The sequence below is a fragment of the Haematobia irritans genome, chromosome 5 (assembly GCF_050003625.1).
Source record: "Haematobia irritans isolate KBUSLIRL chromosome 5, ASM5000362v1, whole genome shotgun sequence".
In the NCBI taxonomy this organism is placed as follows: domain Eukaryota; kingdom Metazoa; phylum Arthropoda; class Insecta; order Diptera; family Muscidae; genus Haematobia; species Haematobia irritans.
The window spans coordinates 71,892,997-71,908,288 of NC_134401.1; the positions used below are offsets into that span (position 1 = coordinate 71,892,997).

The following is a 15,292-nucleotide window of genomic DNA, read 5'->3' on the forward strand; positions in this document are numbered from 1 at the left end:
TCCCGAATTATTCATTTTTTTTCTCTACGATCCATAGAGGACTATTATGCGGCGAATTACTTTTCTGAATTATATTTTGATAAAGCATCTCTTCAATTTGACGATTTATTTCAGATTCATGTATTTGTGGATATGGGAACATTTTTGCATATATAGGCTTATCTATGGTTGTTACTATTTCAGGAAATGCTTCATGTGTTGCTGATCTCCTTCTTTAGAGAAGAGATTTAAATTCATTCAGAGATCCTTAAATTCATTATTTCTTTGTTGGATATTCATGCTGTTAGTTTGTGTCGGTTTTTGTTGGCTAGTGTTGTAAGTGTTATGGTTAGTTTTATGCTGATGGTTATTCTTTTGTTGGATAATATTTTTTTTGTAGTTATTATATTGTTGGTTAGTGTTGTAAGTGTCATAGTCACTTTCATGTTGATAATTATTATTTTGTTGGTTAATTTTTTGTTGATAGTTATTATTTTGTTGTTTAATTTTATGTTTGTAATGAATGGCTCTTGGGTCGTCCAAGGCCCCTATCTGTGTATATCTCCTAATCACTTCATTTAAACTACTATTTTGGTCTATATGAGACCTCAATGGTATATATATTTTCTCGATTAGAACGTTTACAAGATCTTTAACGACTCGACTTGGTTCGTACATTACCGGTCTTGTTACATCGAACAAATAAACTTGACTAAGATCATATTTAGCTTTTTTAAAAAATTAAATAATTCTCTTAAGGTTCTTACTTTAACGTAACGACAGTTATTGAAGATATCGCCATATGTCATCTTCGGCCTGTTGAAGTCTATCAGTTTGGTTTTTATTTGGCCCCACGTTGCTTCTGGTCCTAATTCTCTAACATAATTTCCTGCCGGTCCCAATATTTTTTCGTTTATGATGATCGACGTCGCCAGTCTTAGAAAATTGTTGTTGTTCTTCGGACATAGGTTTATTATTGACTCCACCGCTGAAATAAAGGCTACCGTTGAGTGATCCTCATCTAGCGGCTTTAGCTGCCTAAACTGTGTTAAAATGTCCTTTGGGGATAGACATAACTGCTCCTGATCCCACTGTTGAACTTGTTGCGGTTGTTGTTGCGATTGTTGCTGCTTTTGTAACTGTAGCTGGTTTATAATACTTTCTTGTCGCTTTATGACTTCTGCCATTTGTTGTATTTCATTCTCTTCACTCAAATTTCGATTTGAATCGAATTCTTCTTGCCTGGACATTTTGTTGGTATGTATTCTTCTGCACTTTTCGGCTCACAATATCAAATGTTTGTTTTTTTGTTAGTGTCTTTTTTTCACAGTAATGGTTTGGTTTAAAACAATTTCTCACTTAAATTCTTTTCCGTTGTTGTTGGTGGCTTCTTATTTCAATGTTCGTACACTGATAGAAAAATGACGGTACGTGGCCATTACCGTTTGGTATTGATACACTGGTTCACGTTACCTATTAATTTTAAGACCACTTTATATCAAATGATTTACATCCGGTATTATTATTGTATTAACTATCACATCCCCGTAACATATGATATGTCGCCGTTGATAAAAAAAAAACTAATTGGTCGCGTTGGTAGTTTATTTTCTGCACATAAAGCAAGTAGGCTAGTAAATTACATTTCTGGGAAATTAACGTAAACGTAAATTTGTGAACATAGCGAAGCATGGGTAAGTATTATTAATGTTTGATAAATTCAGAATCCTTCTCTCATTAGATGCGTGCGAGACATACATAAGCTTTCCAAATCTCACTACAAACAACTTTACTGCATGCCTAAGTGCCTGCGATGGGACATAGAATTTAGAGAATAACTTTGCATGAAAAACTGATGAGGTATATGTATGTATTAAATACATTAAAGAAAAAAGTCTGTGTGTTTTATTAAACTAAAATGAATTAATAAATTCCAGATTTGTATTAAACTCATTACCGTTTTGGTATTATTTGGTAATACCGTACTGTTTATACATCAATACCTTTATGGTATAAATATTAATAATGCTTAAGTATTGTTTTTACTACCATATTGGTATTTTCATAATACCGTATGGTACTTTCATACGTTGCGTACCGCCTGCACCGTTCGGTATTGATATTGTACCATACGTGGTTGGCTAACTATCAATAACGTACGGTATCGATTTGAGCCCGTATGGTAATAATTTTTCTATGGGTGTAGTAATGTTCAATATTTTAATTTAAAACCATTTTTATTTTATTTATTTATTTATTTATTTATTTATTTGATAAACCAGCACAACAAGATTTATATCTTATAAGTGACAGTGCTAGTTTCAAGTTGTGATACAGAAAGTAATTTTGTGATAAGACAGCGTAAAATAATGTTAAATTAACAAAAATAAATGTATATATATATATAAAAACAAGTATAAAAAAATATATAAAAAATAAATATTAACAAATTAACAAAAAAATAATATAAAAAGATAAAAAATAAAAGTGTTTTATTTACGGAGAGTTCAAGAAATCATTTAATTTTATTTTGAAAGTGTTAGCATTGCTAATTGTTTGCAAATTCGATGGTAGAGAGTTCCACAGACGGATGCTGAATATGAAAAATTGTCGTTCCGATAAAAGAGTTTTTATTCTTTGGGGTATGATTTTCATTCCTCTATTTGATCTGGCGAAACGAATATGATTATACAGGTGTGCAGGCTCCTTAGTATATATTATTTTGTGAAGAAGCAGTAAGCATTTGCTTTTAATGAGATCTTCAAATGATAAGTTGAGAATGCTGTGCGCAAAAGAAGATATGCTGTCTCGACGACGTCTCTTATACACATACCGGGCAATATTGTTATAAGCAACATTTAATTTTGAGAAGTCTCTGCTGTCACAGTTACCAAATATTTCACATCCGTATAGCATGGTTGGTATTAAGTAAGTCTTTGCTAGCAGGAGTCGGATGTGTTGAGGTGTAGAAGATTGGACAGCCCACAGGTTTCTTAACATACCATATACTCGTCCAACAACACTCGATATATGGTTCGACCATGACAAATTGGAATTGAAAGTCACTCCCAGATTAGTAGATGTATGTACTCGGGGAATAATCGAACCATTGATTTGCAAGGTATGAAGAAAAGTTTCTTCTGAGATATGCCTTCTCGAGATTACAAGAAACTTAGATTTCAATGGGTTCAGAATCAGTCCATTTTTACACGCCCAGTTATAAACATTAGTTAAATCAGTGTTAATATTTTCTATACATAGGTTTAGGTTTTCAGGTTCAGTACTGACGTACAGTTGAACATCATCTGCAAAAATTTGAGTTTTACAACTAACCAATACATCAGGGAGATCGTTAATGTACATCGTGAACAACAAAGGGCCCAGAATAGATCCCTGTGGTACACCTCTCGAGGTTTCGATTACATTCGAGTGCTTATCATTAAGAATAATCATCTGTGAACGAGAGTTTAGGTAAGATGTAACTAATTTGCAAGCATCATCAGAAAAATAAAACAGTTTCTTCAGTTTTGTTGCCAGAATTTTATGGTCCACAGTATTGAATGCTTTACTATGATCTAATAGTACAAGTATAGATATCATGCCTTCATCAAGTTTTATACGTATGTCCTCAGATACTTCCAATAACGTCGAAATGCAGCTTCGTTTTTTTCTAAAACCGGATTGTTTATCCGTGATGAGATTACAGCGATCCAAATATGCTGTTACTTGTTGGTTCATTAAGTATTCTAACATCTTGGATAAGTATGGTAGAATCGCAATTGGACGTAATTCGTTGTTGGATTTGGGATAATGTTTGCTAATTTCCATTCATGAGGAAAAACTGATTTCATGAGACAGGTATTAAACAAGTGTGTAACGTAAGGCAAGATGGTGGGAAGAATAATTTTTATAAAGGTGGGGTGTAACCCGTCAACACCTACAGCATTTGATGTTATTTGTGACGAGCTATTCAAAACCTCCACGTTATTTACACATCTAAATGAAAAACAAGATTCCATTTGAACAGTTTGTATATCGGCGTATACATTTTCAAGAGGTTGTGCGGTATTAATTTTGGCGAATTCCTCATTTAATTTGTTAATATCAATGTCAGATTTAATTTGGGAATCTTGTTCACCGATGCCAATACGACGAATCTCTTTCCATTTTGATTTAGTATCGAGCGCATTCTTAAACTTTTGACCGTAGAATGAAGTTTTAGCGGCACATATTGCTTTCACTACATCTTTTCTTGCATTCTTGTAAATATCATGCAAGTCTGGTGTTTTGAAAGATTTCCATCTTTTGTAAGCAGTATCTCTTGTGATAATCAGTCTCTTAATTCGATGGTTGAACCATGGTTGATTAGATTTGTTAGTGGTTTTGATCTTCTGTGGCACACAGTAATCAAAGATATTGTATAAATTATCTTGCAAGAATGATAGCTGTTCGTTAACATTTTCAACATAGTATATTTCTTTCCAATCGACAGATAGCAGACAATCTTGTAGAAGATTCATATCAATATTCCTCAGATCTCGATATTGTATTCTAGAGGGCTTAATTTCACAGTTGAGGTTATATGTTACAAAAATTAAGTCATGTTTTGAAAACGCAGGTGCGCTAAGTTGATCGTATAATAAGACCTTTGACAGTTGAATAGTGAAAATGACATCCAGTAAACTATTATTTGTTCGAGTGTAATGAGTTGGGATAGAGTTATTAACAGAAAAAAGACCAAGTGATTCCATTGCATCAGTTAACACGTTGTCACGAAGGATGTTGCTGTTGAAATCTCCGATTATCATTATATCGTTATAATCTAGAGATATGCGTTCAATTTCATTGAGAAGGAAGTTAAAGTCTACACGATTATTTGGTCTATAGGCACAGCCAATGAGTGCCTTAGACCTGTATTCAGTTATCAGTTCAATGAAAATAAATTCAATTTCAGAGTCATATGCAGATTTAAGTTTCAGAGTATAGTTTATGCCATGTTTTATGAAAATTGCGACTCCACCTCCAAGTGATTTACGGTCAGAACGCATAAGAGAATACCCTGGTAAACCGTAGATAGTATCTAGAATTTCAGGATGAAACCAAGTCTCTGATACACAAATGACGTCCACCGCGGCACAAGTAAAAACGTTGCGAAATTCATCAATTTTGTTGTTGAGACTTTGGGCATTTATGTGGGCCACTTTAAGGCCATTTTCCTGTTTAGCCAAGACACTAAGCATGCAGGAAAGGTTGACTGTGGAACTTTGATATGTAGTATTAATCATTAGGCGAAACAAAAATAGCAATGCTAATTATATTGGCATAATATAAAACACCCGTTGGTACATATCTAACAGTTTTAAAATAAAAACTTAAATTAGTTTTGATTAAGTAAAAAAGAAAGCGTGTGCAATACATGTCGTTACTATATGCATATATAATCAGATCGGATTTAATGTGACATATTATCAGAGTTATTATTAATGTTGATAGATTGTTCATGCACTGAGGGATCCATCCGAAAAAAACAGCTAAGTTGATCGATATTATCAATTAAGATTGGTTGTTCAGTTTTAGAGCGCTTGACGTATATTAGGCCGCGGAAAGAGTATGCGGATACAAGTCTTTTTTCTTTTTTTAATTTTAATGCCTTTTTAAAGATCTTATAATTTGTGGTGGATAAGTTTTCGTTAATATAAAAGTTCTTCTCTGTCTCAAACCCAATGTGATTAAGTTTTAAGTTCGTTTTATTTGCGCGTTTAAACATTGCAATACTCTTGAGGACAAAGTTTTTATCATATGCGGATATTAGTTTTACCATTATTGTTGAGTCTTTGTAGTTGCTCTTTTTATGAATATTGTCAATCGGTTAGCCGGTATATGTTTAGTTTTTTATGGTTCCTTTCAATTAAATTCTTTAGAATTTAATTTCCATGACTGCGCCTATTATGTTTAAGGGGAATTCTCTTAGGAGAAAAAAAACAAAACGAATTGGAAAACTTAAGTTTTCAATCTTCATTTATTAACTTGAATCTTAAGACTAACTTAAAAGCGCTAATTGGTTTTTAATATATTATTGTTATTAGCGATGAATTCGATGACGATGTTAATATCGTTCATTGATCGATTGCCCTATTTAAATATTTTTGCATTATTATGCTGACATCGTGGGAAATACACTTACGGATGTGAGGATACGTAACTCGCGTGATGGACGAGCTTGTAGTCGACGATACAGAAGGTATCTTGTGACGGAAATGGGTCCGATGTAGGAGGTGATAAGAATAATGGCTCGAAACAAGGTCGCACAGATGGGGATTTGGCATTGTCTTTTAGCCAGTGGGAATTTTATAGGAGGAATCCAGTGGATTTGGGTAGGTGGCATATAAAGTTCGATATGACAGTCGAAAATTTCATTTTTAGAATCGAGAAGATGAGGGAACAACACAACATTTCGTATGACCAGTTGTTCAGCGATTTTTCCTCATTGTTGTCTGGATCAGCGGCACAGTGGTACTGGCAGGTTTTGTAAGACAACGTTGAGGATTTAGATTTTGGTTATTTCGCTCAAAAAGAGGAGCTGCTCAAATTCTTCAAATCTCCTGATTCTGATTATGAAATAATCTGAGAAGTAATGCAAAGAAAACAACAGGTAGGAGAGGGGTTCGAATCGTTTTACTCTGATATTCACAATTTGACATTCCGTCTAAGAAAGAAAATTCCAGAGAAGCAGCTGGTCAGTATTACTAGAGGTAATTTGCCACACCATATCGCGGAGCTTTTTTTCCGCGAGGATAGATACAATGGCGGAACTGAAGAAGGAGTGCCATAGGGCAGAGAAACTTCTCAGAGAAAGTCGACAGAGGGTAAAGCCTGTAAATGAAGTTTCGATCCCAGGTTCCGTTGAGTATCAGGAATTTGACGTTGGTATAGAGGCTATTGGTGTTCCAGTGCGCCCTCCGGCGTCGGATAGATCAGCAAGTGGATTTCAAAGTAGAAATATTCACAGTAGAACTGCACCCATTGGCAACTCCGTCCAAAGACCAGGGTTACATAATCCACCTGACAAGTCTTTTAGATCCAGTTCTAGCGAATCAGTCTGCTAGTCGCCATTTCACATGAACCTCTGTTTTATGTTTGGAATGCCTGGCGATTTGTACCGCAAGAATATTGAAATTATTAAACAAGAAAATGTATTTAAATCTACGTTCCATGGCATGAGATGTCTTTCCTGGGTAAAGATCAGTCTTATTGCGATTTTTCATTAAAAAATCAGTCAGTGGCAGAGATAACCCGGTTCTCTTGCCAGATATCGGAAAACCCGGATCCCACAGTATAAAGATTTTAGAAAGACCTGTATGCAAAGATGGGGGGAGTGGAATTGCCTTGCATCAGGTACACAAGTCCCTTCACCAGAGGAAAATTGATTATGAAATTGCTAGAGCTCGTATTTTTAACGACGAAATTAAGACACGAAATAGGAAATATAAGAAAATTAGGACGCTTACGGACAAAAGGACAAAATTCAGGAAGGCAAGAAGAATGGCTATTGAAACGATAGTTAACATTGGGGGCGATAACCGATTCTTTGTAAAAACTATGTTAGGTTGAGGGGGCGGCCATTATATCAGTTCACAGTTATGCCCTTTGGATTATGTAATGCCGCCCAGCGAATGTGCGGATTAATGGACCAAGTAATACCTGCCGCAATTCGTGAGAACGTCTTTGTCCACCTCGATGATCTCCTAGTGGTTTCTGCCGATTTTGACTCGAATATGGAGCTTCTTTCCGATGTAGCATGTCGTTTATCTAACGCGGGACTTACGATAAATCTGGAGAAGAGCAAGTTTTGCAACAAAGAGGTTAAATATTTGGGTTTCGTAGTATATGTCGGCGAAATTAAATAAAGCACAGCGCAACTACAGCGTGAGGGAGCTGGAGTGTTATGCGACTGTGCTTAGTGTGCAAAAATTTCGACCGTGCATTGAGGGGCTGCCATTTACGATCATTACGGACCACGCCAGCCTCCGTTGGCTGATGAGCCAAACAGATTAACCGGACGTTTGGCCAGATGGAATTTAAAGCTACAGAGCTTTGAATTTGACTTTCAGCATAGGAAAGGATCTCCAAGGTACACTGGATATAGATTTGGAGAGTCCGTATTTTCAATCAGAGGCATACCAAAGCTTCAAGGAGCGAATAGCGTAGAAGGGGGTTAATTTACCAGACGTTTCATTCTCTATTCAACCGTCGGACGGAACGGACGTGTTTTTCAATAGCGGATAAACTCATCGTAATAGGTACCTACTAAGAATTTCAAGTGTGGTGGGATATTAAGCCACCATGCAGCGAAATTCCAAGTCATCCACTGGGTTGCTAACTTCAGGGCCCAGTGGACGGGTATAGACTGGAGTTATAAATCTAGGCAATGACCAAGAGTTAGGCCCAATTAGTCGACCTGTAGACGGGTCGACACTATGACAAGTCGAACTTTTTCTAAAGTAACGACATCAAAAGGAGGTAATCCCTCAGTTGCTAAAGACAGCCTTGTGATGGCTATCATTAATAAAGGAGCATTGGACGGTATGGTTCCAAAGCAAAAATGGGGGGAAATTGAGAATGCTCTGTCTGTCGTCTACTCACAGGTGCTGGAAAAGTTTCCCGGCCCAGATCCTTGACACCAAGAGGCGATTTAAGCTAGTCTCATTTGAGGACCAGAGGTCTATAGAATGTTTTAAAGCTGCTCTGATACTAATTGGTGAAGTTTGGGAAGGAGCTGCTCTAGAGTTAGTCGAGAAGAAAGACATACCGGCTAGACCTAGAGCACATGCGTGGATACCTGCAAACCCTTCTGACCCTGAATCTATTTTAAATAGACTGAAACGATGCAATCCAGATCTTTCAACAGCTGATTGGAAGGTTGGCCGTTTGGATGAAGTGGATGGACCAAGACGGCATGCAGTGTTTATATTGAACACTCAGTCTTTGCCACATCTAGCAAAGTCCCAGGGCCGTGTATGTTATGGCTTTCATTATATCCAAATGAAGGTATAAAAAAACGATCAGCTAAAGGATTCAGAAATACACAAGCCTCTGTTTGAATCAGAAGTAAGCGGATCCTCTTGCGAAGTCGAGTGAGATACCAAAGTTGAAGACATGGATAGACGCCGTATGCAAGAGGAGGTTTCTATTGCCTCAGAACTCACCAAAGTTGAACCTATGGTTATTGCGAGAGTCACCGAGATCTCTGAAGAGAACATTCTTGATGACTCGATTGAAACGGCTGATGTGACGGTTGGTGAAAATCTCGATGGTCCTACGGATCCTCCAGATAAATCTTCATCATTGTAAGGCTGCATGTGCTGCCTTAAAAGTTCTCCTGATGAAAGGAGACATAGATATAGTTCTTATTCAAGAACCATATGTTTATAGAAACAAAATATGTGAATTAAGTACTCCGGGATTCAAACTGGTATACTGGTTATGATGTAAATCGAGCCTGTATAACTGCTAAAACGAGCTCAACTTGTTTCTGCTTCCTTCAATGTGCAATACAGACACTGTCGTTGCCAGTTTAGAAATAGCCAAATGCAAATATTGGGTATCTTCGGTCTACATGGGACATGACAGGGAGATGCCTCCATATGCCGTTAAGACCTTAGTGGAGGAGTCACTGAAAACAAAGACGAAACTCATTATGGGATGCGATGCGAATGCGCATCATATTATATGGGGAAGTAGTGATACTAATGCACGGGGAGAGTCGCTAATAGAGTTTATTTTGCGTACTAATCTGGTAGTTTGCAACAAGGGAGATGCTCCGACCTTTGTCACTAAAAACAGGCAAGAGGTTTTGGACATCACCTTGGCCTCGCAAGAACTGAATGAAATGATATCTGAGTGGCAGGTTTTAAGTGAACACAGCTTCTCAGATCATCGCTACATCAGTTTCAAATGTGATGTTCATATCACCAAGACCATATTTCCGCCAAATCTTAGGAAAGCTGACTGGAATAGGTATTGGGAATCATTCAATATGATGATACCGGAAATAACATAGACAAATGTGAGAAATGTGCAAGATATCGAACACGCAGTAGAGCGGATTACTAAGGCCTTCAACATTTCACTGAAAGCTGCATGCCCTAGAGGAAAGCCAAGGGGGAAACATCGACCTCCATGGTGGTCTACGGAATTAAGTAATATGAGGAAATCCTGCAGGAAGCTCTTTAACAAGGCAAAGTCCACCAGAGCCCCTGAGGACTTGGACGCTTACAAGAAGAATCTGAGAGGATACAAGCGAGAACTGAGAAAGGCTCAGCAAAACTCTTGGAATGATTACTGCAGCAGTATTGAGAATACGTCCGAGGCTTCCAGACTACGGAAGGTTCTAACATCCACCAACTCCGCTCCAGGTTTCATTAAAACATCGGAGGGCAATTGGACAACGTCCAGTGAGGAGACGCTGGAGGTACTATTGCACACACATTTTCCTGGAAATCAGACGGTTGAACCATGTACTGGCGGTGCCACAGTTGCTCAGCGGTCGTTTCCTGTCGAGGAAATTTAATCGGAATCTAGAATAAGATGGGCGCTAAATAGCTTTGGACCATTCAAATCCCCCGGACCTGATGGAATTACTCCGGCGGAGTTACAAGCTGTAACTGACAAAATTATCCCCTGGTTGTCGTTGATATATAAAGGATGTATCAACTTATATGTCCCAGGAAAGTGGAGGGAAGGTTAGGTTAGGTTAAAGTGGCAGCCCGATTAAGATTCAGGCTCACTTAGACTATTCAGTCCATTGTGATACCACATTAACTAAAAGTACCTATTACATATGGGCACTTCTAGTTTTAACCGCTGAACCTTCTTGATTATTTTTCTTTGTTGAACCAACCAGATTGTTCCAAAAATATTAGCAGACTGCTTAAGTTAACGTTTTCCAGATCCGCCAGTAATCTGAAGCTATATGCTCCTAAAAGTTGCTTGCGCTTTACACAAAATGCAGGACACTAACACAAGAGGTGTTTAATTGATTCTTTTTCCTCCGCATCATGACAGCTCATACAATAGTCATTATACTTCGCGCCAATAGTTTTTGCAAAATCTCCTATCAGGCAGCGACCCGTTATAGCAGATATCAGGAGTGATATCTGACGTCTCGAGAACATTAGCATATCTAGTGTGCGGTTTAAGTTGAAATGGGGCCATATTTGCTTGGTGTCGTTACAACCCTTGCAATTCTCCCATCGAACATTTGCCATCATAACAGCCTTCTCCCGCAGCATGAGCTTGCAGATAGCTAGGGGCATACCAACAAATTCTAGTTCCCCTGGAATATGTAAGGTAGTCCCTAGCCTGTTTGGCCAAAATGTCTAAAGGCAAACAGTCAGCTGCAACAACGGCTGTGCGGTTGCGCGAGCTATCGCTGTGGTCGGAAAAAAAGTTACGGTCACAGTTCGGTCCTCAAAATAATGCCAGATGTGCCTAACGTAGTGGATTACAATTTGGCGAGTCCACTTTTCGACAAAAAGTTTGAGACTCTAATTCCCAACAGTGAGGCGTGGTGTACACGGACCCCGGGAGGGAAGGAGGGAAACAAAAGTCGTTTTCATACCTAAAGCGGGAAAAGCCTCTCACTTGAGGGCGAAGGATTTCCGACGAATCAGCTTATCCTCATTCCTACTTAAGACTCTGGAGAGGATGATAGATATTTATCTTAGAACTAGCATCGATTCAAGTTTGTTCTCGAAACGACAGCATGCATACTCGAAGGACAGGTCTACTGAGACCGTACTACATGAACTAGTCAGCTTTATTGAAAGCTCACTATCTGTCAAAGAATACACAATCGTGGCGTTTCTAGACATCGAAGGGGCGTTCAATAATGTCCATCCGAGCTCGATATTAAATGGACTGACAACTCTGAATGTTGATCCATGTATACTTAAGCTGTTAGACGAACTTCTAATGAAGAGACGTATTTCAGCCACACTAGGACAAGCAAACATACAAAGGTATGTGAACAGAGGCACTCCCCAAGGAGGAGTTATATCACCTCTTCTTTGGAATGTTGCTATAAATAACCTTCTGGTTACCCTAGAAAAAGAAAGGATAAAAGTGGTGGCATACGCAGATGATATGGCTCTAGCAGTCAGGGGAAAATTACCATCCACAATCAGAGATATTATTCAGAGGGCCCTCCGTATGACTGAGAAAAGGGCGAAAGACATTGGTCTTGGGGTAAATCCTGCAAAGACAGAATTAGTCATATACTGCAAAGATCGCAAAACTCCCACGGTTAGGCCTATTTCCTTAGGGGGTTTTGAAATTCCCTTTGGTGATTGTGCAAAATACCTTGGCGTTATTTTGGACAGGAAGCTGAACTTTAAGCTTAATATTGAAGAAAGGGCGAGAAAGGCAACTGTAGCTTTGTACTCGTGCAAAAAGGCAATAGGAAAAAAGTGGGGACTAAAACCAAAAATTGTGCATGGGCTATACACGGCAGTGGTTAGACCCATAATGCTATATGGTGTTGTAGTCTGGTGGTCGGCACTTCAGAAACCGACTTGTTTAGATAAAGTTCAGCGTATGTTTGTGTATTTCATGGCGTGTTTGTGTATTTCAGGCGCATTCAGCATGACAGGAACAAATTCCCTTAATGTCATGCTGCATCTATTGCCTTTAGACATTTTGGCCAAACAGTCAGCTGCAACAACGGCTGTGCGGTTGCGCGAACTATCGCTGTGGTCGGAAAAATGTTACGGTCCCAGTTCTGTCCTCAAAATAATGCCAGATGTGCCTGACGTAGTGGATTACACTTTGGCGAGTGAACTTTTCGACAAAAAGCTTGAGACTCTAATCCCCAACAGTGAGGCGTGGTGCACACAGACCCCGGGGAATAAAGAATATTAAGATTTCTACACTGATGGCTCCAAATTGGAAGGACAAGTGGGGTTCGGAGTATATTCTAATGATCTGGAACTTCGAATAGCGAAAAGATTACCTAATCACTGTAGTGTTTTTCAGGCTGAAATATTAGCAATAAGAGAGGTGGCGAATTGGCTGAGAAGTAATGTTCCAAAAAATGTGGGCATTAATATATACTCAGACAGTCAACCTGCAATAAAATCCTTGGACTCTGTGTTCCTCAACTCGAAAACGGCCATCGACTGCCGCAAATCTCTCAATGAGATGGCTGAGCAGTACAATATTCACCTAATATGGGTGCCTGGCCATAGGAACATACCGGGGAACTGCGAAGTGGATGAGTTGGCAAGGCTAGGGACTACCTTACATATTCCAGGGGAACTAGAATTTGTTGGTATTCCCCTAGCTACCTGCAAGCTCATGCTGCGTGAGAAGGCTGTTATGATGGCAAATGTTCGATGGGAGAAATGCAAGGGTTGTAACGACACCAAGCAAATATGGCCCCATTTCAACTTAAACCGCACACTAGATATGCTAATGTTCTCGAGACGTCAGATATCACTCCTGATATCTGCTATAACGGGTCGCTGCCTGATAGCCGATTTTGCAAAAACTATTGGCGCGAAGTATAATGACTATTGTATGAGCTGTCATGATGCGGAGGAAAAATAATCAATTAAACACCTCTTGTGTGGGTGTCCTGCATTTTGTGTAAAGCGCAAGCAACTTTTGTGTAAAGCGCAAGCAACTTTTAGCTTCAGATTACTTGCGGATCTGGAAAACGTTAACTTAAGCAGTCTGCTAATGCTTTTGGAACAATCTGGTTGGTTCAACAAATCTGGTTGGCACTTCTGGTTAAAACCAGAAGTGCCCATATGTAATAGGTACTTTTAGTTAATGTGGTATCACAATGGAGTGAATAGTCTAAGTGAGCCTGAATCTTAATCGGGCTGCCACTTTAACCTAACCTAACCTATATCAGATGGGCCAAGTTTGATTTGACCAACTGACAAATGTCGAAGAATGTTTCTGTACCATTGAGCAAATCGATTTTATTAGACTTAAAGAAATTTTCATCAGCAAGTTGAGTATTAGGAGGCAGATTCCATGTTGAGATATCCAGTTCCGAATCAGGTTGATACGATACGATTTAACAGTTGTGGAACAATTATGCGTGATTTTTGTAGAAGCTAGAAACATCAACTGATTTTTTAGCCCGTTGTAGTTTCTGACGATGTGCAAACTCATCTGTGACGAAATTTACTTGTGAACAAGAATCTAGAAGAGCCCTTCCTATCTTATACGAGCCAGAATCGTCTTTAACGAGAACCATTGCAGTTGCGAAAAGAATATGAGGAGACGACCCTTTCATGTGTGTATGGACTGAGGCAGATGTATTGTTACACGCAAAAAAATAATTCTTTCCTCCCAAACGAAATTTTAGACAAACAAAGTTCGTTTCTCATTTGCTTTTCGCTGTAAGGAAGTGTATTCGGAAGAAAAGTATATACTTTTTGTGATAAACATTTATTCTTTTCCAGGATTTCATAAAGACAAACTCAAAATAAAATTTTGTTTTCTTGCTAATTGTATTTTCCCTCACATCTTTCTCACATCCACGAGGTTTTTTAGTTCTTAATACCTTTTCCTGTAATACCAACAATGTAGAAGAAATTATACGATTTTATAAATTTTTAAAATTTTTTTACCTTTCGCCTGGACGGAGAATCGAACCGCGGACCATGCACTTTGTAAGCCAACACACTAACCACTGAGCTATGTACCTGTTATGGTCATCAATAGATAAATATCCATATAAGTTATATTTATATAGCATAGCTTGCGGCGCCCACGAACCGAATAAACAAAGTTTATTTAACAGAAACAAACATTTAGTTTGGCATCGTGGAGCAGTGGTTGCTACGTCCGACTTGCATTCCAAGGGTCGTGGGTTCGATCCCTGCTTCGACCAAAGTTTTTTTTTTGTTTTTTTTTACATATATATATCTGGAATATTCGGAAGATTCCGAAAAAATGTTCATTATTACATTGTAGTATATTAAATTTTGAACTGTAAAATGTGTCTTATTAAAGACTAAAAGTCAGAAAAGAACAGTGTTTGATATAAACGAAATGGACTGCGTTGTTGTTTCAAAAATAACTTTTTTTATTGAAAAAATAGAAATGTTGTAACAAACGAATTTTTTTGGTGATAAAAGTTTAAAATTTTCGAAGCAATTCAAAAAACTCTAACAAACGAAACACGTTTTCGGTACACGTTTTCCAAACTTTTTTTTCTTTGCGTGTAGTGACAGCGCTGGAGGTGGATGGCGTTGGCTCTGGAGTAGTGGATCTTGGACCCAACTGGGAACGATGAAGC

The 15,292-nt window shown here is 38.2% G+C and overlaps 1 protein-coding gene across 1 annotated transcript; it reads right to left on the reverse strand.

Annotated features, from left to right (window-relative positions):
* Positions 1–237: 237 nt before the first annotated feature.
* On the reverse strand, positions 238–5,264 carry LOC142239827 (uncharacterized). Its single transcript, XM_075311589.1, has 4 exons — positions 3,907–5,264; positions 3,272–3,796; positions 747–1,221; positions 238–351 (listed from the first exon to the last, which is right to left on the reverse strand). The coding sequence occupies exons 1-4, from the start codon at positions 5,262–5,264 to the stop codon at positions 238–240; spliced, it is 2,472 nt and encodes an 823-aa protein (XP_075167704.1).
* Positions 5,265–15,292: the final 10,028 nt, after the last annotated feature.